The 25276-nt window shown below is 40.7% G+C and overlaps 1 protein-coding gene across 1 annotated transcript; it reads right to left on the bottom strand.

The window, feature by feature from the left end:
* Window positions 1-11038: 11038 nt before the first annotated feature.
* Window positions 11039-18923, bottom strand: dusp7 (dual specificity phosphatase 7). The gene is made up of 3 exons (XM_080891359.1): window positions 17775-18923; window positions 15740-16168; window positions 11039-13526 (listed from the first exon to the last, which is right to left on the bottom strand). The coding sequence occupies exons 1-3, from the start codon at window positions 18181-18183 to the stop codon at window positions 13210-13212; spliced, it is 1155 nt and encodes a 384-aa protein (XP_080747485.1). The 5' UTR covers window positions 18184-18923; the 3' UTR covers window positions 11039-13209.
* Window positions 18924-25276: the final 6353 nt, after the last annotated feature.

Raw genomic sequence — 25276 nt, 5'->3', positions numbered from 1 at the left:
CTCAATTTCATTACAGCAGTTCTTACATGTATTTAATCTGTAACTTGAACAAATACACAGTCAGACATAAGTATATAGTTATGATTTTAAAGTACAAATAATACACTTTCAGGCACTTTTGCAGACAGTTTAACCTTTACTGTAAGGAGTCTAAATTTGTATGCACGCACACGTACTACATGTTTAATTGTTCTTGTAATTGCTCGCCTAAAACACTCATTTGTGTTTGCCAAGACAGAGCTTGTGGAGCCTGGACTGTGGTCACGTAGTACAGCAATCACCTGCTGTTATTCTTTAACTTAGGAGCTGATGTGTGCTGTACTTTGTTAACCTGTCTAGCACCTGACCCTCACCCCTGTGGCAAGATTGGAGAAAGAAAGAAAGAAAGAAAGAAAGAAAGAAAGAAAGAAAGAAAGAAAGAAAGAAAGAAAGAAAGAAAGAAAGAAAGAAAGAAAGAAAGAAAGAAAGAAAGAAAGACTGCTAGTTGTTTGTAAAAGTTAAAAGAGAAGGACCTGAAAGTCTAAATGAACAAACAGCCATGTAAAGTAACACGTTTCACCTCATTTTATCAGTAATGACTAAACATTTGAACGGATGATGATTGTAGCTAAAATATTTAGTTGTAATAACCAAATAATGCAGGGGTAAAGTTAACTAGCTGCTTCCAAAAACTCATCTTAGTGTTTATAAAATTGACCATAAATGTATTTCCTATCATCTACCATCATCACTGACCTCCATTAAGCAAATACTACAGTGGCCACTTAGGCAATGCCATCAGGGGCAAACAAATAAGAACAGACTGAATGTTTGCTCACCAAGGACGGGGTCATAGTCAAACATTCACATAGGCACAGGTGGCTGCATGCACACATACTGACATCAGATGAGCACACTTACAGGTTTACTTAGGAAGATCGTTGCTTAGGGCACTTTGATGCCAGTCTCCAAGTATTTAATCAAATTTGACTCCTCCACGCAACTTACGTATGGATTTATTCCCAGTGTAACATCTATTCTGAGTTTTTTGTTTGGTGGCAGCAGTCACTATGTTTGGCTAATTAGTGGTGTTCAAACTTAGTTCACACATGCGCTTCGTCCGCCTTCAGCAGCTGACAGGTGGGGTGATGAAGTGTGTATTCTTCAGCTGTAAAACAAGTCGTAACCAAGTCCCACTGATGTTGAGGGGGGCATACAGCTTTCTTTGGATCACACTCATAAAGTTGGCCTTTAATTCAAGACTAAATTGGATTCATAATATGTTCTTTAATGTATATCATATAGAGTAATGCACAAAATCTTTTGTATCCATTTCTAATGATCTTTAAAGTCTATATTTGCTAATATAGACTTTATACAACAGTCCTCCAGGTTTCATGAAGGGCATCCAAAGTTCTTCTTTAGATGCTGAGGTCCGAGCTATGAGGAGGTCAATCTATGATTGAAAGTGCTACATTTCGTGTTTTTCTATCCAGGTATTTTGTCACTGCACCATTGTCATGGTGAAAACTCCCCGACACCACTGGCTGAGATGCATTCCCAAATCATGATAGCGCCAAGACAAGCCAAGTTGTTTGGCATTATTTATAGATCAGCTGAATAAATGGCAACAAATTATATGTTTCAGGCTGCTAGGAAGAAAGTGGCAAAGTTACAACTTAAAAAGTGGCTCTTTGGTAAGTTGTCTGTTATGTGTAGACACAACACTGGTGCATCCCTTTAGTTAGGTTCTGTGTTGATGCTTGAATGATTCATGGTGGCTTACAAAGAAAAGAATTCTCCTGAAAATAGTCAGGTACTAGGAGTGGACTGAAAATGAGAGATAAAGCAGCCAATGTTCAAAGAAAACAATTCCTCAACACTTTTTATAAAAATGACAAGAAAAGTCTGTTTCCCTGGAAGCAAAAATATACAGAAATGATGGGTGGCACAAGACTTTTGCACAATACTGTACAGTATGAAGAAAATCTCTGTGAGTATCTTCAACAAGTTTCGCTGAAATTCAAAATTTGATTTCAAATATTAATGATTGAAAGATACTTAATTCAGTTTAATTTTATTTATATAGCAAAAAATCACAACAACAGTTGTCTCAAGGCGTATGATCCCCTATGAGCAAGCGATACAGTAGATATCTAACTATTTTTCACAGTCCCGAGGCAGACATGAATTTAACAAGTTTACCCCCTGGCAATTGGATACAATCGGGTACACTCAGATACAATTTTTCTCACCCAAAAAGTAGCTTTTCTTGGTCTGTGTCTGTAGCTGTAGTCTGAGCTGGCACAGCTCAGGATGTGATAGCAAATCTGCCACATTTTCTATGATTCAAAATTTGATTGAGAGTACTACTCTTGTCAGTGAGATCTATTTAGGTTGACTATGGCAGACGATGTTAGAGCGCGGAAACGTCTCAACTCGAATACTTCCATACTGTCATTGCTCTGGCTGCACAAGTCCTTTCACACAGACAAGCATAGTTACATAAGAGCAGTCATATGGTGTACTCATAGCAGTCAAGATTCTGTGTGGAAGGATTCGCATCAACTCCAGATGTTATATCTCTTTAATATGTCATGACAATGACCAGAAAAAGTTTTGCAGAAGGTGCCCTGTATATACAGCCTTTATGTGGGGTCGAGGAGAGTTTTCACTGCAATATGAAAACTCATTCACATGAGTGATGAGTAAACACTGGAGCTTGGTACACAGATTTAAAAAGTACATAAGTATGTGGCGAAAACATTTGTCTCTCTGATTTCCAGGTGGTTTTAAAATTTTTCCATTTTACAGGTATGCAGGCCTCAGCTGATGAAACATGAACATCTCTCCCTCCTTTTTTCCTCCCTCTGCTTCCGTTCCCTCCCAAATCCCCTCTCATTGTACTCTTGAAATGGTGCGTTGCCGGAGAGACTGCTGCTCTGGTTCTTTATATAACTGCGAAGACAGCTGAGAGTGTACATTGCATCAGTACAGTACCACTCATGGTGGGAGGACTGTGCTCGCCTAAGTAGTGTAGCAGCAGCAGTCATAGCAGGTATTTACTGCAATTATTTGAGCCCATTAAAGGAACCAGCGATAGAGGTGCTTTCATAAAAGTCTCAAGACCTGAACTCCTCCGTTTGTCACTGTGATGACCGTAGCAGACATAATTTATTTGTGAGTGTCTCAGCTCTGTTAGTCGAGCACAGAAGAGTCCCATTAAAAGATGGAAGCAGGGCCATTATTAAAATAGGTCTGCGCTGCAATCAGGAGAGTGTAACAACAGAGTATCACATTGGGAACATTCAAATTTTATATTAAATTTGGGCCTTTTTTATATATTCATTGAAAATGATAGAGACACTGTGATGCTTAATAATGAATACGAAAGTAGGAGTTGAGACGCCTCACACAGGCATGTCACATGACACTTTGAGTTGTTTAGGGCATTCTTGTCCAGGGCATGTTGGCACCTGCAGGAGAGAACGTTTGGAAATGGAAAATCTTTCTGCTGTGACCCTTTACTCACTTTTACTCATCATGTCTGGCGAACACCTGGTGATAATCATCTGCATTCCTGAAGTCGTAAATGATGGCTGATGCAGTGTCACTTTCAGCAGGGGTATTTGTGTTAACTTTTTGTTTTTTAAGGCCTGTACCACTGTTGGACTCATAGTAGGAAGCTTGAAAGTCTGCATAATCCCCATTGCCGGGATTCTTTAATGTTCACAAACGCTAAGGTTGTGAAGGTCTGCTTTACTCGTTTCTTTTTAACTCAAACCACCAGAAGTTTTATTTTTATTCTCAGTCTCGCAGTCAACACAGACTTAAGCAACATCACTTGAGGTAATTCATCAGATTTTACGCTGTTCCCTCACGAGCCACAAAAGCCTATGTAACTATTTTCATATGTGGTAGTACTCCCTGAAACCTGTAAAATGGCTGTTATTGTGTTAAATCTGTGTACTGACTTTGACTGTATTGCCATATTTGAAATCCAAGACTACCACGGCTTGGCTGTGTGCTGTGTTTCTTCTGTTTGTTTGTTTGTTTTTACATCATTTCAACTATTATTGGTTGCTAGCTTGCCAGGCTAATACAGTGTTGGTGTTAGATAAAAAATGTTTGACTTTGTTACTGTGACATCAACTCTTGGTTTGTAGATAACTGTTTAAAAGGATTGATTTCAGCCTTATATGACCATTCTGGGGGAGGAGAGGTTGAGCTAAAAGTGGCCACATTTGGATTAGAGGGTGGACAGCTAAGGTACCTAGCTAAAGTGGCTAACAAAGGGAATCTGTATGTTGGTGTTTTTAATACATGAACTTCAGACAACTGCAGACCACCTTGCTGGAGACTCAGATGGTAATATTTTTCAAAATGTTCCTTTCTCCCATATAGCAGAGTTACGATCTGCTTTAAACACGTTTACTCCTGAAAATGTGCTGCTGCATGGTTTAGCTGAGGGAGATGCCTGGATAAAGTATGCTTGAGCCAGCTAGCACACCTCACACTCACGCACTAGCAGCAGCGAGTGCATCAGATGTTATAAGTTGAACTGTTTGTGCAATTCCACATCATCTGACGTTTTACTAGTAAGCTGGCAGGTTAAAGGGCAGCAAACGTTCAATATGCGTTTTAGATTTGCCTTCTTGTAAGTTTAGAAAATGCTTCAAACAGCAGCAACATCGTAGATAATGTAGGTCGAAATTATCTAATTTAAATTACCTGAGGTGATGATGACGGTCACATGGGTGGCTGTGGCTCAAAAGGCAGAATGGGGCATCAACTATCGTTTAAAATCTTTGGACACGATATATAACAGTGGGTGGGTCATGGGGGTATTAAAAACCTCTCTTTCACTCAAAGCAGACACACCTTTAACCACAAATAACTTTTAACCCAAATAAAGCTTTAAATACATGAGCAACATTAAAAAGCACATAGTTGTTGTGTAGTAGAGAACTAAGACTAAAACATTTCTTGTACAAGGCTGTAAACACAACACTTCGACTGTACTTGAGCACTCAAAGCACTTTATAACACCCACCCACCCACCCACTGCACTTTTTTCTATCTAACAATCACACACTTTTTCACTCCAGTGAACATATTGGAGAGCAAATGAGGTGGATTAGCTTTACAAAGCCAGAAACTGAACCGTCAAACTCTCGATTAGTAGATGACCTGCTTTGCCTCCTGTGCTACAGCCTCCACTAGTTCAGAGCTTTTAATGCAGGAAAGGAAGTTTTGACACTTCCACACTGGCTTCACTTTAAAGTTGCTGACTGTGGGTGTGAATGATTGGAACAATCGTTTATTGATTTATTTATTTACAGAAAATATTGAAACTGTAACCTGATCTGCACCAGAGGATTTTAGTTATAAAATATGAACTCATCAGAGACAAAACCTACCTGTTTGTTTAAATGTGTATATTTGGAAGCCATTCTGAAGTGCCTTCATTGTGAGCCATGTGAACATGTTTTCAACTCACGGGAGTGCTTCAGTAGAAAGGATAGGACAGGAAACGGCACCGAGCTGCTGATTAATTCCTTTAACCGTTCAAGTTTATGATAAACTCTCAGCTTTAATTACTTCAAATCAGAGTGGGGAATATTTCCTGTTACTCAGACTATCCTGGTGATCATGTTCATGCAGGAAACCCTGTCATGGCGTTGCCAGGAAACCAGAGGGTAATCAGTCAGCAGTGTCGATCATTCGCTCCATTCTCTTCAAACATGGGCCTTAATTTCCGTTATTTCACTTCCCTCTGTCACTGTAATATCCTGTCTGAATTACCATGAGGTGAATGGCTCACTTTGTCATTTTTTTTCAGTGATTTCCACTGCCGTTAAAGAGCTACAGTGGAAGGAGGAAGGCGAAGCGAAGACTGTGCTAGAGGAGACGGGGAGGAAAAAGAGGAAGATATTTATAGCCGGCTCAGCTCGACTCACAGCGCTGTCTTGGAGAAGCACTTTTATTGACCAACCCTTCTTCTCGCTTCCTTTTTCTCTGTCCTGCTTTCGTGTGCGCATGTGCCATTATTATATGCTGATTGAGAAGAGAAGAAAGGTTATGTGGGATCATGTGCATACACAGCTGATAAAGCAATGTAGACTCTTTCTGCTTGCGGTATACAGGATTATTATGGGGACTAATATTATCTAGTATTTTAAAAAGCCACATAAAACACAAGAAAAACAGAAATATTGATGAGTACAAGCAATGTTCCTATTTACAGATATGTGGTATTTCACTCTAGACCAGCGGGAGTCAAACATAACGCCTGGGAGCCAGAACTGGCCTACCCAAGACTATAATCCAGCCCAACGGAAAGCTATAGAAAATGTGAAGGAGTGCACAGTTTGTGAATTCTTAACTGCATGTAACTGTACTGTTTCATAGGTTTTATAGCTTTTCCTGTTAATAAAGACTCCCCACCCCCATTGCCCTTCATACTACATATAAGAATATAACTAACAGATAAAGAAAATCAAATGACCAGAAAGTTACTGTTTTTCAGATACTAACAAGTCCATGGTAAAAAAACCCAAAAAAACCCTAAAAAACATTTAAGATCAACGTGGGCTGTATGTGGCCGATTGTGTAAAATGAGTTTGACATCCCTTCTCTAGACACTGTTCAAGTGGTTGAAGTGGCTTCAGTGTTTCTCGTCTTTCTTGTTAAACGCAGACACATTTCATTTTTACAGCACATAAAACACACAGCGGTGTTTGGAAAAGGAAGTGGCAGAGTTTCAGTTAAGCAACTGGATACGCAGCTTCTGGAAACCTCCAAAACCACCACAAAGAAACAACAAGAACAACACAAACCTGTTTGTCTGTGTACGTGTGTGTCTGTGTGTGTCTGCGTAATTGTGGAAGAAGATGAGGGGAAGTCTTATGCAAAGCAAAACTAAAAACAACAAACAGAAAAACAACAAACAGTTGCTGCGGTCTCGTTTTAAATCAAACATCTTGATTCAGACGAATGTGAGTAGCATTTGTCATCCCAAAAGTGAAAACTGGTTGTAGTGATTTGGGAAGCCCTACCAGAGTGCTGTTTCGAAGCTCACTAATGAATCCCTAATCATTCAAGACAAATTGTTTTTAACACTAATGCACGATTAAAAACACTGACTGTTGAAATATTTCATCACTGGCGGTTTATAGCTGTTAAAAAATGAAAAAGCAAACAAAAAACCTTTGGTTTAAAACTCATTCATCTTGAATTCTTCGAACAGTGCTGACCTTTTAACATGAATCTTTTCCTGTTCCCTAAATTGGAAGTATTAACCACTTTTGCCAACAAAGCACAATAACATTTATTGCTTGTCACCTTTTGTGAACCAGTCATCACCCCTTGGTCATCCGACTCGACCTCAAAATCCTTAAACCCTTACTCTGTCTGTTATCACGACAAGTTGATAAAGGTCATTCCCATGTTTTGCGTTATAAAAAAAGGAAAAATTCTTGGTTCAACTGCTTTTACTTACTTTAAATATTAGATTTTACTGAGCTATTTTAGTTTAGTTAATTTGTTACAGGTTGCTTTAACACAGGAATTTTGCTAATTCTGGGATAAACAAACTATTTATATGTTATTCTTTGACTATTTATCAATCCATCATGAAAAACGTCAGAAAACTTTTTGTCTTTTTCATGATGAATATAGGCTTTATATCAGTTTCAAATGATTTTCTGATTAATTTAATTTGTGTAATTTAGATACTGAACCTTTAAAATGTAAACATTAGGTTCAGTCTCTATAAATTACATATAGTTTATATGTAATATATGTATTTTGTTGTACAGTTATTTTATTTTTAACTTTAATTTTTATATTTTATTTTATTCTTTCCTAGTTAAATTTACCCTTTATTTTAATTTTCATATTTATTTCCTATCCTATTCATAGTCTTTTATTTTAGGTCAGGAGCAGTTGTCTAAGCATTTCACTGCATATCGTACTGTGTATGACTGTGTATGTGACAAATAAAATTTGAATTTGAATTTATAAGGTATTCGGCCGTTAAGTGATGACGTGACGAATCCTACTTCCGGGCCTAAAGTAGTCTGCGTTTAATATGGCTTTTGTGTTGTTAACATGTTTAATGTTTTGTATTTTCTTCTATTTAATCTCAAAAAGTTCCTAAAACAGTCAGTGATCACTGTTGAGCTCCCTCGGCTTTTATTACCGCTAATCATTTATTTAAGCTCAGTTTTTAAAACCTTAGGATGTAACTACAGCCCAGCCCATGCAGCAGTATATGAATGACTAACCTCATATTGTGGATGGATTATCTCAGTTGTTCTCCTGGCTGAAGTTTGGTCCTTTTACAGCATCCTGCCATGCGATTACATTTGTTCCTGACCACCGAGAACACTCACGTTAACTTTTATCGAGTGGAAAAAAAGTTAGCTTGTTTATATTATGCTAACATAGCTGTGTCGCTAGCGGTCACGTAGCACATCATTATATACCAGCTAGCCAAACTTCAGTAACCCTACAAACGTCACTGCTGTTTAGTTTTCTGTCTTCATTTATGTTGGAAGTGATAACAGAGCTGTACGTTTTAATTTGTTTACAAAACCCCGCAGTCAGGACATGCTATATTGTATTTAGATAGAAGCTAGCAAGCTAACTTCTAACTCCATTAAATGTCATAAATTCCGTTTTCATGGATGCCTGGATGTTAAACTCAATTGTTTCACCTGGTAGAGCAGAACGCTGATCATTTTATTAAAGATGAAAGACTTTAGACAGTTTTTCAACTCTCAGTAATGCCATAGTGATCGTTTGATATATGGACCTGCAGCGGAGTTTAGGCCCAGACACGGCCAGTGACGTCAGACTTAACGACCGGATAGGGTGTAGAGTATAAGGTAAAAGTCTTAATCTTCAGATTTAAACCAGTTACTAACAGTAATCAGTAATTTCTTAGTGCAAAAATAAACCAACACGTTCCGTGTAAGCGAACAATAAATAGACCTAGTTCTTCATTCACTGTAACTCACAGGTCATTTCTAATATACTTTTGATGATCAGAAATAAAGAGGAAACATGTTAAAGAAAAAAAATATTTCAATATTTATTTGCGGTATAAACATGTCTTGTGTTGATTCAATATACTGACAGAAAGGTGAAACTGCCCCAGTTAACACGCCCCTTCTTTTTATACACAGACAGATTGCATCTTTTTAAAAAAAAACAAAACAAAAACTGTTTACAGCACAATACAAAACAGCTATTCAACGTGACTTTGAAGCTGTAACACGATGCAAGATGCATTGTCAAAAAAATCCCTGAAAATTTCCTCATTGAGGTAACATTTTTAAATCATTCACTTTTTCTTTCGCTTTGTATTTCACGCCTCGCTCCTCGCCTCCTCTCGCTCATTCACACCTTTCTCTCCAGAGCACAATTTCACCAAGATGTAGCTACAAGTTTAAGGACACAGAAACGGCCGTTCCCGTGATCTGGCAAATTTACAAACAGAGAAAAACACTTAATTTCTCTTTCATTGTTACAAAGACACACGCACGCACGCGAAAGAAAGAAAGAAAGAAAAAAATCACAAGAAAGCAGCTTGAAGTCAATTGTTTCTTTTTAAATAGAAAAGCTCTGTTCTGAAATATATTTCAATCCCAGGGTGCAAGTGATCAAGTCCTCTGTGTTTTTCCTATTCTATGTGGGATATGACTCCAGACAAGGAAAGTCCATTCAAGCATGGTGGTAGTATTCTCATCTCTGATGCTATACCAGGAGAGGAACTTTTGCATATAAACTCATATATATATATATATAAAGTATATTCATATTGAAAGGCCACAGGAATAGCATAGAGCACATTATATCAAAACCAAGAAGGAAAAACACCTTAATCACTGTAATTATTCAAGCCAGGTTGGCGTAAGGGCCTATTGTGAAACATAACTGGCATGCTGAACCACAGCTCTGTCTGTGTGGAGCAGTCTGTGTATGTGTGTGTGTGTGTGTCTTTAAATCTGCAAGTCTTTCAGGTTTGCACTGGACACACTGGCCCTATATTTTGTACACCCCAGGAGAAATGTTACTTCAGTCCATAAGCCATAAATCGAGCTGGATCTTGTGGAATTATATAGAATAGATATAGTACAAAAAGAAGAGAATTTAAAAATGTTGAGGTCTTGGATCTACAAAATACTGCAAAAAAAGGTGTTTTGATATATTGCAGAGTAACAAAGAGGACCTCGTGTGACCCGTTACGGCAAAAAGACAGCTTGTACTCTGTTATTACCGTGCTCTTATTCCAATAACAGATAACAAACCTTTTCTTCTTCTTTCCACACAATTCTTTTTTCCAAAGTGAGATACAAAGAGTATTGAACAGTCAGCATTAGAAACAAGTTAGAAAGATTATATAAGGCCAGCTAAAACCAACCCTCTTCAGATTCCCCTGCTGTGCTCGCAGAAAACACCGTTCGTGGTTTCTGTTTAGACAAACGTCCACATCCCGACTTTGAATACGCAGTTTGCTGTGAACACTGGACCTCGTGCAAAAACCGCCTTGTATGAGGAGATCTCTAACTCTAACCCGACAGCGTGCTCTATCGATAGCAAACCTCAGCATCTACCACTTAGCCCTAAAGCTGGACACATATCTCCACGGTATTCATCTTTTCATATTCACTAGTATATGAAAAACAACCTGTTTGCAGGTTGTGAGGTTTCACAACATTTCCAATTTTGTAAAATCAGACTTCTGTTCAATACATGAGCAAGCAGTGAACATGACCTCCAGCTTTTTGGGGTCACTGTTTCCTAACAACAGCTGCCTCAGCATCTTTATACTGGTCCCTGTCGAGCTAAACATATCCCCTGCTACACCTGGCACAGAACACCACCTGGACTGCTTTGCTTTAGCAGGGTGTTTTTGTTTTTTTGGGAGCATACAGCTCTCTGATTACAGCTGCAAATAGCAGGTTATTTCTCTTCTTTTTTCTCAGGGATTGTAATTACGGACATTGCTATATTTGTTGTTTTTTTGTCTGCTGATTTCCGGCAGCAAGACTTTAATCTCCGCAGCGTGACCCTCTGCTAGGAACATTTTTGAGCATGAAAGCTGGAACAGAAAAGTAAACTTTGGGGGTTTCAACTTTAAGGAGCAGACTTTCTGATTAACAGGTGGTGTTCACAAGGCTCAGCTGTGCAATTATAACACGTCCGCGCACGAAGAAGACGAAGAAGAAAATGTTCTTTCATGAGGCCCAGTGTACCTAGAAGTCCAATTAGCGTGGTGTTGTTTGGAGTCTTTCTCAAAAATCACTGCGGGTTTGCTGAAGCGCTACAGATGTGGACGCTGTCTCAGAAAACGCTTTGACTACATGCTGTGTGCCACTGCGTTCAGCAGCAACAGCAGTTAAATAAAACGGTCCTCATTATTTGTCTTTCCACCTGGTAAAGTAACGTCCAGCCTGTGGTTGAGTCTACTGTTAGAGAGCATACGGCACCACAGCATGCTCTGGTATACAAAATAATAAAGATCTGTTTAATATTCATTTGTGTTTAATATAGCTTTCATATAATAATATACCCAAGGCTTAAGGGTGAATCAACTCAGACAAAGCTTTCTTTGACAAAACGAGTGATCCCTTCTTTTTTTAGTTTTTAGAAAGACCTTTCCTCTCAATTTCCTCCAACGCTGTTAAGGGACGTGAAACTGCTGAAGTAAGTGAAGTCTAGCGGAAGCCAGTCCCAGTCAACCAGACCAGAATCCAAACACAAAGACCAAAGTAAAGCCCCGACCCGACCCCCCACCCTCGGTCCTGAAACACACAAGAAGCTAACATAGGCCAACAAAACTTTGGGGTGCAGGTTATACATTTGATCTGCCCAAAAAGTACCTCAGTGACCCAGAAATGTTAATACTGACTTCCTGTCCCTGATCCGTAACCTCTAACCGAGTAACCCTTTTTGGCAAAACGTGCTGGTGGAACAACTGTGTTGATGAAATCAATAACTGAGGAACTTTGACCGAAACTGACTTTTTGACCGAAACGAAACAAATGATTAAAATCTTCAGAACAGCTGACTGAAACAACTGGATGAACAGTCATATAGGGAAGGAAGAAGGAACTGGGAAATGCGCTCGAAAACAGTTGGCCAAGTGTCAAACACGCAGGAGTAATTTCTCCCATCTCCAGCCGTGAATCAATTCCTACTTCCAGCCTGCTGCTTGTTTTAACCCCTATCCCTGCTCCTCTGCTCAGGGCCCAGTTTTTGCTCCCTCCCCGCTGAGCTGTGCAGCTGTCAGGACTCGTCGCAGCCTGGGACTGACCTCTCCGCTCCTCTTCTCTGAATGTCTCTTTATCTGACTGCTTCCAGCACAGGCCAACAAAGTCAATGGCTACACCACTGTGCAAACTGCATTAGGTCATAAACCTAAAGAAAAAACAAAACTTAAAAAAAAAGACCATCTAAAAACCCATTCCACTTTAATTTTACAATCTCTTAAGCCATTATTTATATGGCTTGAGATAAATATATTTATATATAAGGTATAGATCTGTGCGTAAATGTACATAGAAAATATACAAAAATGCATATAGACATACTGAATTTGTTAAGGACTGCCCATACATTTTCTGCTATGTACGTTAACATACATACAGTACAAACATACATACTGTGTTTATATCGTGTGTGTGTGTGAGAGTTAATTCCTTGGTTTTTAAAAACTCTACATTCAGTAGAGTGAGATTTCCTATGAGTAAATCCCAGCTTTTCCACTTGGCACCAGTCACCTCGGCTCGAGAGCCGAGACAAGGAGGATGCAGTCATCTTATAAATCAAGCGCTAAAGATTTTCCGTGTTCCTATCTTTGTATTAAGCTTTCTGTCCTGCTGCAATCATTTAGTTTCTCAGTCAAGTTAAACCTCCCTCATTCTTCGTTTACAAGCTGTTAAGGGAGAACAGCTTTGTTAACCCACAGCATCCTTCTCTGGGTTGAAAACCCCCCCAAAACCCTTTAACGTGGCATCCATGACTCCTCCTGACACGTCAACGCTGCTCCATGGTCAGGATCTCGGACAACGAGCCTCAAGAGGCTAAAACATTCATTAAAACTCTGCTCTCCTGCAGTGCAGCCACTTGCAGACATGGTAACCATACCACCATGCCCCCCACCCCAAATCCTCGTAAGTTGCAATGGGGGCAATCCACATGAAACTGAGACTCTCATTTTCATGTGGATTCTAGGGTGTCCAGTTGAAACACGTTGTGATTGGTCGGGGTGGTGAAGAAGAGCTGGTCGTGCGTCGGCGAGTTCGAGTGGTTGTCACAGGGGCTGTTGAGACCTAGCGTCCGCTCAAAGTCAAGGAGCTGGCCCATGAAGTTGAAGTTCGGGGAAATGTTTGACTTTTTCCGCTTCACAAAGTCGTAGGCGTCATTGAGCGACAGGTTGAGCTTCTGCATCAGGTAAGCCACGGTGACGGTGACGGAGCGGCTGATCCCGGCCAGGCAGTGGACCAGTATGCCACACTTTTTGGAGCGCGCCTCGTCTGAGGAGGAAGGAGGGAACAAGGAGATGAGAACATGAATGAGAGACATGACTACTGACCGTGTTTCATTCTCAACACTGGGAATTAAAAAGATCAATGAATCAGAAGGAAAAGTTTTTCTCTATATATTATAACGCAGACTTTCCAAAGAGCTCGTCGCCTGAGGATGAAAAGAAGGCAAAAGAGTGAAGCAAGTGTACCTCAGACAGGCTTTCGCTAACTGGAGAGCTCCGGGACTTGAGAAGGTTCAAATGCTCAGCTGGCACTATTTCTACTAGATCAGCAAGTAACAAAAACCTGCCTGATACTGGGTCATACTGCAGTGGAAGTGGCCCCACAGTGCTTTAATTTGCAGAGAAACTTTTGAATAACATCACGTGGTCATAGCGAGAACTGACAAACAGTAATCTGTGGCTATCATGAAAACTGAGTTACTTTCTGAGGTACTTTTAAGTCATTAAATGACCAACATTTGCAAACGAGACTGGCTTTTATCATTTAACGCTGCCGTGACTTAACTTCTCGCATATTCACCCTGTGGTTTTCCCCCGGTACTCTGATTTACTCCTACAGCAAGTGACCACATGCTAGATTATGTGGTCGGTCTAAATGAGCTGTAGATGTGAGCCTAGAACAACCAGAATGAAAAATCAGAAGTGCCTCATTGCGATTATTATATTTTCAATCCAGAGTGACCTCTGTCGCTGACGGCAAAGTGTAATTTTTCATTCTGCTTTCTAGCTCTCGGTCTGTAGGAAAACCTGAACAGAAAAAGCATCTTACATTATTAACTGGTTACATCCATCCACCTATCAGTTTCGAGCCCTTGCACTCGCATCTCTACAGGCCATTAGAGTGAGAGTTAAGTGCTCCGTTCCTTCCTTTCTTTTCTCCCTCTCTCTTTCATCTCTCGCTGCCAACGTCTCTCTCTTGTTGTAGGATTGGGGTCAGTCGGCTCATGAGCTCAGGCTGCCAAGGCGATGCAAAATTAAATTTATATGTGATGTGCGCTCGCTTTCCGCAACGAAGACAGGGGCAGAAATCCTTGCCCGACGAGTCAAAAACCAACTCGAGAAGCCTCGGAAGTCGAATAAGTAACGGGCTTTAACTGATTATGTCACTTTACTCGTTCTTTGCATGTGCAGTAACGTAAGGATTTTCATTTATGCAAGAAACTTCAACTCCCTCCCCATCTGCATTCTTGCTTTCACAAAAGAAAAAGCACGTACAAACAATAATTTTAGGCATTTAAGGGACTGCAACTTTCAGCAGCGCAGTGTGAAGTCATATCGGCATCTCCTTCACCCATAATTACCCCGTTATTTACAAAAAAAGATCTGCTGTAATCCCTCCTTATTACAGCCAGCTCCATTTAACATCAGCGTGACCCAAATCTGCCACGACCTCTGGCTCTGGCATATGTCTCACTTCCTGCCACCTACAATGAATCATTACTCTAAAGGAAAACAAAAGGGGCGGGGGGTAGAGTCGGTGGTCTGGACAATCTAAGACATGCATGAAGACTTTAGCACTGACTCATCGGCGAGGGAATTCACTCATTCTCTAAAAATTAAGTGAGAAGGAATGACGGGAATGATGGGAAACACTGAAAATGGGACGAGATGAGAACTCTTCTGCGTGACCTCATTCTCAAAGAATCCATTTCCATGTTTTATTCACAGAGTTGCCTTTTCATTCTACGATTTTAAATTCCTGTTTTATCAATCACGGTGAAATGCAGGCTTAGCAAAACCACGCTAACATCCATCTTAAACTGTTTCCAAAGAAGCTATTTATATGCACGACTTATGATTAAAATCTTGGATAAATGCAGCGAGAGTGACTAATATAGAGCAGATAATAACGGCACTAAATGGACTAGTACTTAAATAGCACTTTTGTAACTCTGTGACTCTAATTGAGCACTTAAAGCCCTGTTTTGTTTTGTTTTTTCTTTCTTTTTCACATTCATCCATTGACATACTTTCATACAGTGCTTTGTTTTTTGGCTCTAATTTATTATACAATCTAATATGAGGATTTTGGACTGTGATTGACAAAACATGCCTCTTAAATATGAGACATTGGGCCCAACCAGCACACTGATTGATAATGAATTTAACTTCTTCAGATCCCTGCCCTGACCCAAAAACACATTTGTCTAAAATAACCTGACGGATATCTGAGACAACTGCACAGCATTCTCCACTCACCTATGAAAGAAATGGCCTCAGGGAAAAACTGAGAGAGGTTTTGGCTCCAGTGATCGGAGATGGGAATCTGTTTGTACTTGAAGTCCCCTTCGTGTTCAAACATGTTGGGCAGGTTGGGCGTCACGTTCAGGATGTACTTGATATTGTACTTGCTGAGCACATCCAGGTTGGCGGAGTCTTTGGCACAGCCCAGGTAAAGGTAGGGCAGGATCTGGACGGGGAACGCTGGCTGGTTGTTGGGGAGCGGACTGCCCTCCGACTCTGTGGCGCTGCCCGGCTCGCGGTCCGATTCCCCATCTGAGCAGTCGGAGCTGATGCGGAGCCCTCCGAGACCGAGGACGGAGGCTGGTGGGGAGCTGCTGGGACAGGAGCAGTCCAAATTGATCTCGCAGTGCTCTGGGTACTCTGACTGGAACTTGTTGAAGCCTCCTGGAGCATGATGAAGACAAAGGAAAAACAAGCAAAAACAAAACATGTTAGTATAAAGCCAAGAAAGCAATTTCACTGGGAGGAGAGGAGGGGGGTTTAAAACTTGTGCATAACCAAAGGCAGGAGGTATGAGTCATTTAACATGAGCCTGGATATGAAGAAATTAACACTGAGTCCAAATAATCTGAGAAAAATTTGGTGCTAAAATTGGCCAAATGACGAAAATCTCTTCACTCTTTTTTTTTTTATTACAGTTGCTTCAGATATCAGAGGCGGTATTAAACTTTGAATTGCACGTGATATTCTACGTGTGTAAAAACGCTTTTATTAGATCCACGGCATATTTTCACACACACCCGTGACAGATAAATTATAATAAGTTGGTATTTACGTCAGTCTGAGAGAGAGGGGGGAACAGTGTAGACAGATGTGGCTCCATTGAGAAAAGCTGAGCAGGACAGTCAGCTACAACACTACACAGCTCAGCGGACTTTTTGTGAATGGCAGCTCGAGGCTCGTGACTCCCGTCAAAGATTTCTATTTTCTCGTGGTTAAATACCTCTCTGCTATGGTTATAACACCTCATTTCATCGCCTTTCAACTGTCTTTTTTTTAAACAATGTCGGCTTTTTTCTGTGGGATTTTTCGTAGCCCGTCGTCGTGTCCTGGTTTCAGTGTTCATTCATGAAAAAAAAAAAACCGCTCGTCTTTTCCTGAAGGAGCTCAATATGGCGGGGCGTGTACTTGCAGCGTTTAATTGAAAACACGCCGCATTTGAAACTGCTTCTTCTTTCTTTTTTTAAAGCACTCGATGAAATTACGAGGCGTTGTTGACGCTTTTCTTCTTCCTAAATAATTTCCACGCTTTGCGAATCAATCAATAAATAAGTAAAAATAAAAGCGACGATTTTGGTCGGAAGCAGGAAACATCTGTCGAACAGCTACTTCATTCTGACACTGGATCCGATTTGTTACACACCGCCTGATTTTGTAACAGTGACACTTTATTTTAATATGCGGAACTCATTCAGTGTTCATCAACTCTGTGTGTGTGTGTGTGTGTGTGTGTGTGTGTGTGTGTGTGTGTGTGTGTGTGTGTGTGTGTGTGTGTGTGTGTGTGGACAGATGAGAACAGCTGGATTTATCTGAAGTGGCGCCACATTTTAACCCTCCTTCAAATCCCCCCTACAAACACTTTATCGATGCAATAATGTTTTATAAGCTACTGATAGGAGTGGCTTGTTCAAGCTTAGCTATGTGACTCCACCAGATAAAATCTGCCTTAAAAGACAATCTGTTCCAGGCGTGCCACGACCCCCCAAAACACCAAATTCACTTAGTGCGGCGTTTAAGTGCAGCATCCCAGGTCTGATAAATCAGTGTGATTTACACTCGCTTTCTTTCCCATTAATTGCAGTGAGTGACACTACAACAACACTAGTCCAGTTCATCTGGGACTGTCTAAGTTAATCAAATCAGAGCGAAATTCAAGCAATTTACTGCAGTCCACTTTGAGAGGAAGTAGTGTGAGAGTTTTATGAATTAAAAGGCACCAATGCACCACAACCCAAACAAAACCTCTAGATTCAAAGCAATCTGATCTTACCCTCTAGATAAAAAGCCTTGCACCCGTCGTCCCGGAGCTTCTGCAGGAGCAGCCCAAGCACGGAGCTTCCCAGCCCGGACTCCTGCCGCTCCGAGGTCGCCTCGTCGTACAGCACCACCACGTCCGTCTTGCACCTCTTTACAAATTTCTCCTTGTCCTCGTTGTTGGGGATGATGGAGCGAATGGGGAGGTTCCCCTTTTTCAGTCTCCGGAGCATGAGGCCCGGGATGGCCAGGTTGATGGCCGACTCGATGTGCGAGGACTCGTACAGCTCATGGGGTCTGCAGTCCAGCAACAGCAGAGAGCTGGCCCCGGACTCCAGCTCCTCCTGCAGCCACTCCACGCTCTTACTCGACATCATCGTCATAGTCACGATCACAGAGCATCCCCACGAGTGATTAATTCTCATCAGTGAAACGTTAATCCTCCCGTCGCCTGCTGTGACATGAGAACAACACAACAGAACAGAGGAAAGGAAAAGAAAAAAAAAGAAAAAAAAAATCACGGCGCTAAACTTCCCTTCCCGCGGCCACCACCACCAACGCCACCGCTGCTCCTGCCGCTGTTCCTGAGGGCGCAACGCACCCAACACACACTTCCACACGCGCGCACACACATCCAACACACACGCAGCGATGCCCCTCCGGTGGGAGCAGGAAACTTGAACATGCAGAGGTTTCTTTCCCTCCTTCCTTCAGTCCGATTGAAGCGGAGGTTTGACTCCAGTCCATCGACCGTCCATTCGGTGAGCTCGCTCCAACTTTGACGCGTCCGCAGAGCGACGAAACGGCCCAAATGAACCTCGTTACTCTCTCGGGATGTGAGAGCCGGGTGAGCCGATGATGCTAAAGCCCATGCTTATTGTTATTACTGGACATGCTTGGCCCGTGGTGCGCCTCTGGTTTGTCATTTCCACTGGATGCGTTAAAGAGGCTCTGCGGGCTTGTCACTGAGGAGAGGGAGGAGCGCACATATTTAAAGGCGCAGCGCTGCTTTAGAGTCACAGGAGCACAGCGTAGCTTCACAACATACTATCCATTCATTGATTCTCTGTAGCTTATACTCTGAATTAATAAAAAAAGGCCGACCTAATTCTACAAATTAAAGCCCCACGTCCTCCAACGCTCGTGGACATCTATATCCTTTGAGTCTGTTAAAATCTGAGTCTTTTTTGTGTGTTTAATTTTGCTTTTTAAGAGTTCAGTTGTAAAAGCAACTTTTAAAAACACTTCCTCGTGGTACCATGAATGATGTTTTAGGGATTAAAAGTTTATTCCCGAGTCATTCCCCTTGTTTTTTGCTTTTTTCAGCCTCTACTTTCTCATCCCAAATGACCTTGTGTCGAGATTATTTTATAGTTTTAACACTCAGTGAAGGTTCAGCCCTTTAAGCAAACATGTGCTCAAAGTTAACTTGTAACTATTGGTGTAAGTGTTGTAAGGTATCAACTTTATTAGGGACACTTCACATTTGTAGCTGTGCTTCCTTAAAGTTTAATCTTATGATGCCTGCCGTCATAGACCGGTAATAAACACAGTGCCGGATGTTCATATTTTAGAGCTTTGTAAAGATAATCTCTGTGGCAAGCCTGTCGTGTTGTGTTGTAAAAATAAACTGATCACTGAGTACATTATTGCAGATATCAGTTTTGAAGATAAAGCTTCAATCAACAGACTGTATCACGGAAGTGCGGACGATTCCTCACAGATAGTTTCTAATTATCACAGCCTCATCCAAAAGCAATACATCTAAAATACCATGTTGTGTTCAGTAAACCAGCAGAAATGTAATAAAAATGGAGTTGTGGCCAGTTATACCAAGTCTTTAGTTTGTTTGTGTGAAATTATGGCTCTGCGTGTACCCATAACTCAGTGATTTAGGTTCTCGGGTCCTTATCCTGTTCATTTAATAATCTGAAGGCACTCAGTGTTTTAATAAATCATCAGGTGTCAGACCTATGGACCTCATGCCCAAGCAGTAACTCTTGTCCTACCATCAGTTTTCCTTTAGTCTCCACAACATATTAACCCACTCACTCTGTGCACCTACACAGGTTTGGTTATAATATTACTGGACATAACAGAAAGGTGACTTTACTTACTAATACTAAGATTTTTTTCCAGGTTGGCTTTATAGTTTCTAAGATATTACAAAATCATATTTGACATCACAAACCAGTACCAGTGTGGTGGTTTACCATCATCTAGCAGGGGACGGGTTCCTCCCACAGGCCGAAGACATGTGTGTTAAGTTAACTACCTATAGGTGTGAATAATTGTCTGTCGTCCCCCCCCCCCCCCCCCCAAAAAAACCACAGAGGACATTTATATTTCAGCCAAACTCTGTTTCGAAATTAGAGCTAGGGGAAATTATAACATCTGGTATTTTAAAAATGGAAAATTAAAGTGACATATGTCTCATTTGCCAACAACAATTAAAAAAAATACACACATCAATTAAAGGTCATGATGCTCAAATATAGTTATAATATAATATTCTCCAGTCAAAAAGCAGCTGTCTTTAAAAATGTTTTGTTGATTGTACACATCAGAATGAGACCCTTCTACCACAGCAGCCAAGAAGGTGGAGCTGAAAAACTCTTTCCAGCCTTTAGACCATAAACCTACAATGATTACAGCCAAATACCCACAGCTTAAGGTAACAATTTTACGTTACCGATCTGAAGTTTTTTCTTTATGTTACTGATTTTTGAAATTTTGATTTAGCTCTTTTTACTGACTTAAAGCATTGTACAACTTTCAGAGGATGTTTTTATCTTCTGTGTTAAGCAAATTGAGTGTCACGTAACTATTAAACAAAAAATATCTGCATACACATCTACATATCGAAGCAAAGTAGAGTACGTCTGTAATGTCTAATTAGCCCAATTTCATTAAAAAGGTAATAAAAAAAAGATTTATCATAAGATCGGACCACTGGGTTGCGTCTCACTGCATGTGTCCATCATGGCTTCAAATGGAGAAAAACTGTCGGAGGAATTTAAAAACACATCTTACGTTAAGATTTCACAAAGATGGGAAAGAATACAGAGGGATGTGTGGCCACCTTCAGACCAGTGGTACTAATGAGGAGGTATAAAATGAGGATGATATCACCAATGGAAGCTGTAGAGACTATCCTCCGAAAATCACACCATGGAGAATTTGACCAATCTGGCTGTGAAAAACAGATGAGTACGAGCACAGAGGTTATTCATGAAATCAGTTTCTGTAACCGCTCAGAGAGGGACAGTCATCGTCTGTGAATGGTCTCCAAGAAAAGAAAAATCTAAAAAAATTCTTCCTCTTTGACACAAACCCCCCAAAACTAAAAGTCGCTAAAGAACATGAATAATGGATGCACATTCTTTGGCTTTAACATGGCCTGGGCCATCACAGAGAATATATATACTCCTGACACTGAAGCACGTAGATGGGAGTGCAATGATACACAGCTGTATGAGTTTAAAAGGTGTTGGGGAGATGGCACAGCTCTGTTGCTTTACAGCAAGTGAGTCCTGGGTTTGAATACCGGGCAGCTCATCCTGCCATCACAAACGTGCCAGTTTAAATCATATATATATATGTATGTATATATATATATATATATATATATATATATACACACACACACACACATCTGTGCCGAGTATAACCTGGAAGTCCCGAGGTCAAAATGGGAGATGCCCCCAAGGGTGGTGGAGAATGACCGAGCTAAGATCCTGTGGGACTTCCAGATACAGACGGACAAAATGGTGGTGGCTAACCAACCGGACATAGTGGTGGTAGACAAACAGAAGAAGACGGCCGTAGTGATCGATGTAGCGGTTCCGAATGACAGCAATATCAGGAAGAAGGAACACGAGAAGCTGGAGAAATACCAAGGGCTCAGAGAAGAGCTCGAGAGGATGTGGAGGGTGAAGGTGACGGTGGTCCCCGTGGTAATCGGAGCACTAGGTGCGGTGACTCCCAAGCTAGGCGAGTGGCTCCAGCAGATCCCGGGAATAACATCGGAGATCTCTGTCCAGAAGAGCACAGTCCTGGGAACAGCTAAGATACTGCGCAGGACCCTCAAGCTCCCAGGCCTCTGGTAGAGGACCCGAGCTTGAAGGATAAACCGCCCGCAGGGGCGTGCTGGGTGTATATATATATATATATATATATATATATATATATATATATATATATATATATATATATATATATATATATATATATATATATATATATATATATATATATATAGGTGTTATGCAGGGCATTCTTCCATCTCTGCCAGCTCACTGGTGTACCTGCTACACAAATTGTCACTACGTTTCACCACGAATGACCTAATAAGGCATCAGCAGGTTGTGACAGAGGCAGAGAGGGGGAAAAGAGCAGCGTTTGATTTCCTCACAGCTGCAGAGAGGAGGAGTGGGGGGATGCACCAGCTGCAGACAATGACTCTTTATCCCCCCCCAGTGACTTACACACATACGCACTCACTCACTAACAAAACACAAACACTCGCATACACACACACAAACTTTAGGGCTCTTGTGTTTCCACTCACTTCATGGACAACAGGGTCTCTGAGCGAGTGTGGAGCCGCACTGCGTGTGTTTTTGTTTGTCTGCAAACAGCTCTCTGATAGTAAACAAAACTATCATCATTTATTTTCATAATTATAGCACTATAATCTGAAACTGTACTCATTATGAAGCTCTAACAGAGGGTATAATTTGTTGTTGAAAGTCAACAAAATCGAAAGACAGAAAGATGATCTCTTTCAGATCAGTTCATTGCACGGCCTGCTGTGCCACACGCACATCGGAGTTCAATCTGTTAAAGCACAAGTTAGCACATTAAAAAGTAGACACTTTAGCAAATCTTGCATTTTGCACTTGTTCTGCTGGCTTTAAAAAAAAAAAACAATCTAGCAGGTTAAATTTGAAGAAATCGCCTTTGAGTTATTATGTGCCCATTCAGTTCCTGTCTGTGTAGGCTCTCAGCCATCATGGTCATGGTAGTCTCAAGCATCTGAGCTGCAGGTAACTGGGCTTCTTTGTATGTTAAACTTCGATCAAAGAGGCATCTTCAGTTTTAAAAGCCGATGGGGAGTCCCAGGTATTTATGCTGTGTGCCTTTTACTTTTGAATCTGGATCTGGAAGCTGGGCGTGAGAGTCATACCTGAGTTGACTGCATTCCAGTAAAAGATGTAATGCCTGATTTCAGCTTTCTTATTGTATAGGTTCACCATTGCCACCTTGAAATGAAAAGTTGTGCCTACCGACTGAGAAGTCCACGCAAAAAGGGGCATTCTAGCTAAAAAAGACCAGCAACTCTGGATTTCTGATTCCTCATTTCAGATAGAATGAGGCATTCATCCTAACTGGGCTTGTCAACTTAGAATTGGTACTGAGAGTCACTGACCCACCCTGCCATCATGTGAGTAATTAAGGTCACATGGGTCAAAGTGTGATTGGGGGTTGAAATGCCAGGCAGGGATCTCAAGACTGCATTATAGGTGGATGATAGGTAGTGTTTGTGTAGGCCGCCACACCTGCACTAAAAGGATATAAATGTTCACATTTTAACAGAGAAGACAATGGTTTGAGAGCAGAGTTAAGGGGGGCATTTATACCCAACAGGAATGACTGTCACTGAACTGAGGTGGTAACGTACAACACCAACTATCAGCCACCCATGACAGAGTTCAGAGACTCCTTTCAGTGCGTCTTTCTTGCTGACCCAGTGTTATTAATCAGATGGAAAGTTTGATCTTCAGGTCAACCAAGCTTAACATTAGCTAACATAATGTTAGCTTATAACCAATTCAATTCAATTTTATTTATATAGTGCCAAATCACAACAACAGTCGCCTCAAGGCGCTTTATATTGTACAGTAGATCGTACAAATGGCTACATTTCACTGTGTGTTATACTTGTATAACTATGCATGTGACAAATAATAAAGAACCTTGAACCTTGAACAATAATAGATACAGAGAAAAACCCAACAATCATATGGCTCCCTATGAGCAAGCACTTTGGCGACAGTGGGAAGGAAAAACTCCCTTTTCCAGCTGTTGCTGTTTAGCTGGCTTCCTGTCAGCTGTCAGAAGATGAGAGGGTCTAATAAATAAGCACATTTTCCTGTGTTAGAGCCCTGACTTCAGCTCAGGAGACGAGGCTTGCAGTGCAGCTTTGCTGGCTGCAGTAAAACAGTATAAATTCATTTAGCTGCATGTTTGAGATTTAAACAGTCAAAGCTGATCCCCTTGGTCTGGTGTGTGGGTGTTGTTCAATCATTTTAGAAATGTATGCAAACAACCATCAAAAGGTCATCACCGTTTGATTTGAATGCAACTTAAATCGCTTTTTTTCTCCATCTGATGCCTTCCCACTTCAAAACGAGTGACTCGGGGCCCAAGTTATAATTGTTTTGTCATTTTCTTTATATTTACAACTGTGTTTCGTTTTAAGGTTTTATCTTTGGCTCATTTAAGTTTCCGTTTTTCTCCAAATCAGCGGGTTTTCCTGGTTTCAGTTTAGTCTTTACTGTTTTAAAAATGTTAAATATCAGTTTAGTATGTTTTAGTTTCAGTTTTCATTTTTGGTTTTTAATCGTAGCTTGTGGTGCGTTTATCAAATGCAAGATTGAAGAAAGTTAATAACAGCATAGATATCCCGTTTCCGTTGTCACACTGACGATTTAATCTGAGGTCTAGTTTTTATTTTTGCCGTTAACTAAAATCTTTTTTCCTCCCACACTTAGATTTGGGTTTAGTCTTGGTTAACTGTTTTGCTCAGCAGATGACTGAGACAGATGTAAAGGTTCAAAAACAGAATGAATTGCACAATAAGTTCATGTAGGGACTTAGATGTGTATCACAATGACAAGGCTCATTGAAGCTTAACTCACCATTGTGAAACTGCTTGCTCACGCATGCATCAACAGCCTTTAATCTGCCATACTGAAAAGTGTGGGGGCTTTCATATTCGTTACGTACACATATTTTGTGTTTCACAATACCTCTTGTGTATGTCAACACCACTTTTGGAAAACTACATTCATCCATGCACTGATGCTGTGGGGGATTTAAGAAGCTTTACTATTAGAAAGCATTAAAATAAAATATGACAAAAGGTCATAGGTGCAGATATATATTTAAATAGCCAATTCAAAAACAAACAAGAGAAAGAAAAACACATATACAGTGTAATTTTATTTGCCTCTGACACAGAGCCTTTACTTATGGAAAAAAAAAAACTGCTGCCAGATTGGAGAGCCCTTAATTCCATCTTAATCTATCCTCCAGAATGGTTATGCAATTTTCTGAAGCACAGTGTGCAGAGTCCTGTTTGAAAATCAGAAGTTGGCCTATCATTCAAATCATTTGACACTTCTGTGTGAAGTACGTTTTCTTTGAATGAAAAGACACATACTGAAAATGTTACACAAATCCATGCAGAATCCCCCCCCAAAAACCCCAAAGATGAATCTTATTCTGTGACAA

The sequence above is a fragment of the Rhamphochromis sp. 'chilingali' genome (assembly GCF_963969265.1).
Source record: "Rhamphochromis sp. 'chilingali' genome assembly, chromosome: 9".
NCBI lineage: Eukaryota > Metazoa > Chordata > Actinopteri > Cichliformes > Cichlidae > Rhamphochromis > Rhamphochromis sp. 'chilingali'.
This window is presented reverse-complemented; position numbering and strand designations above follow the sequence as displayed.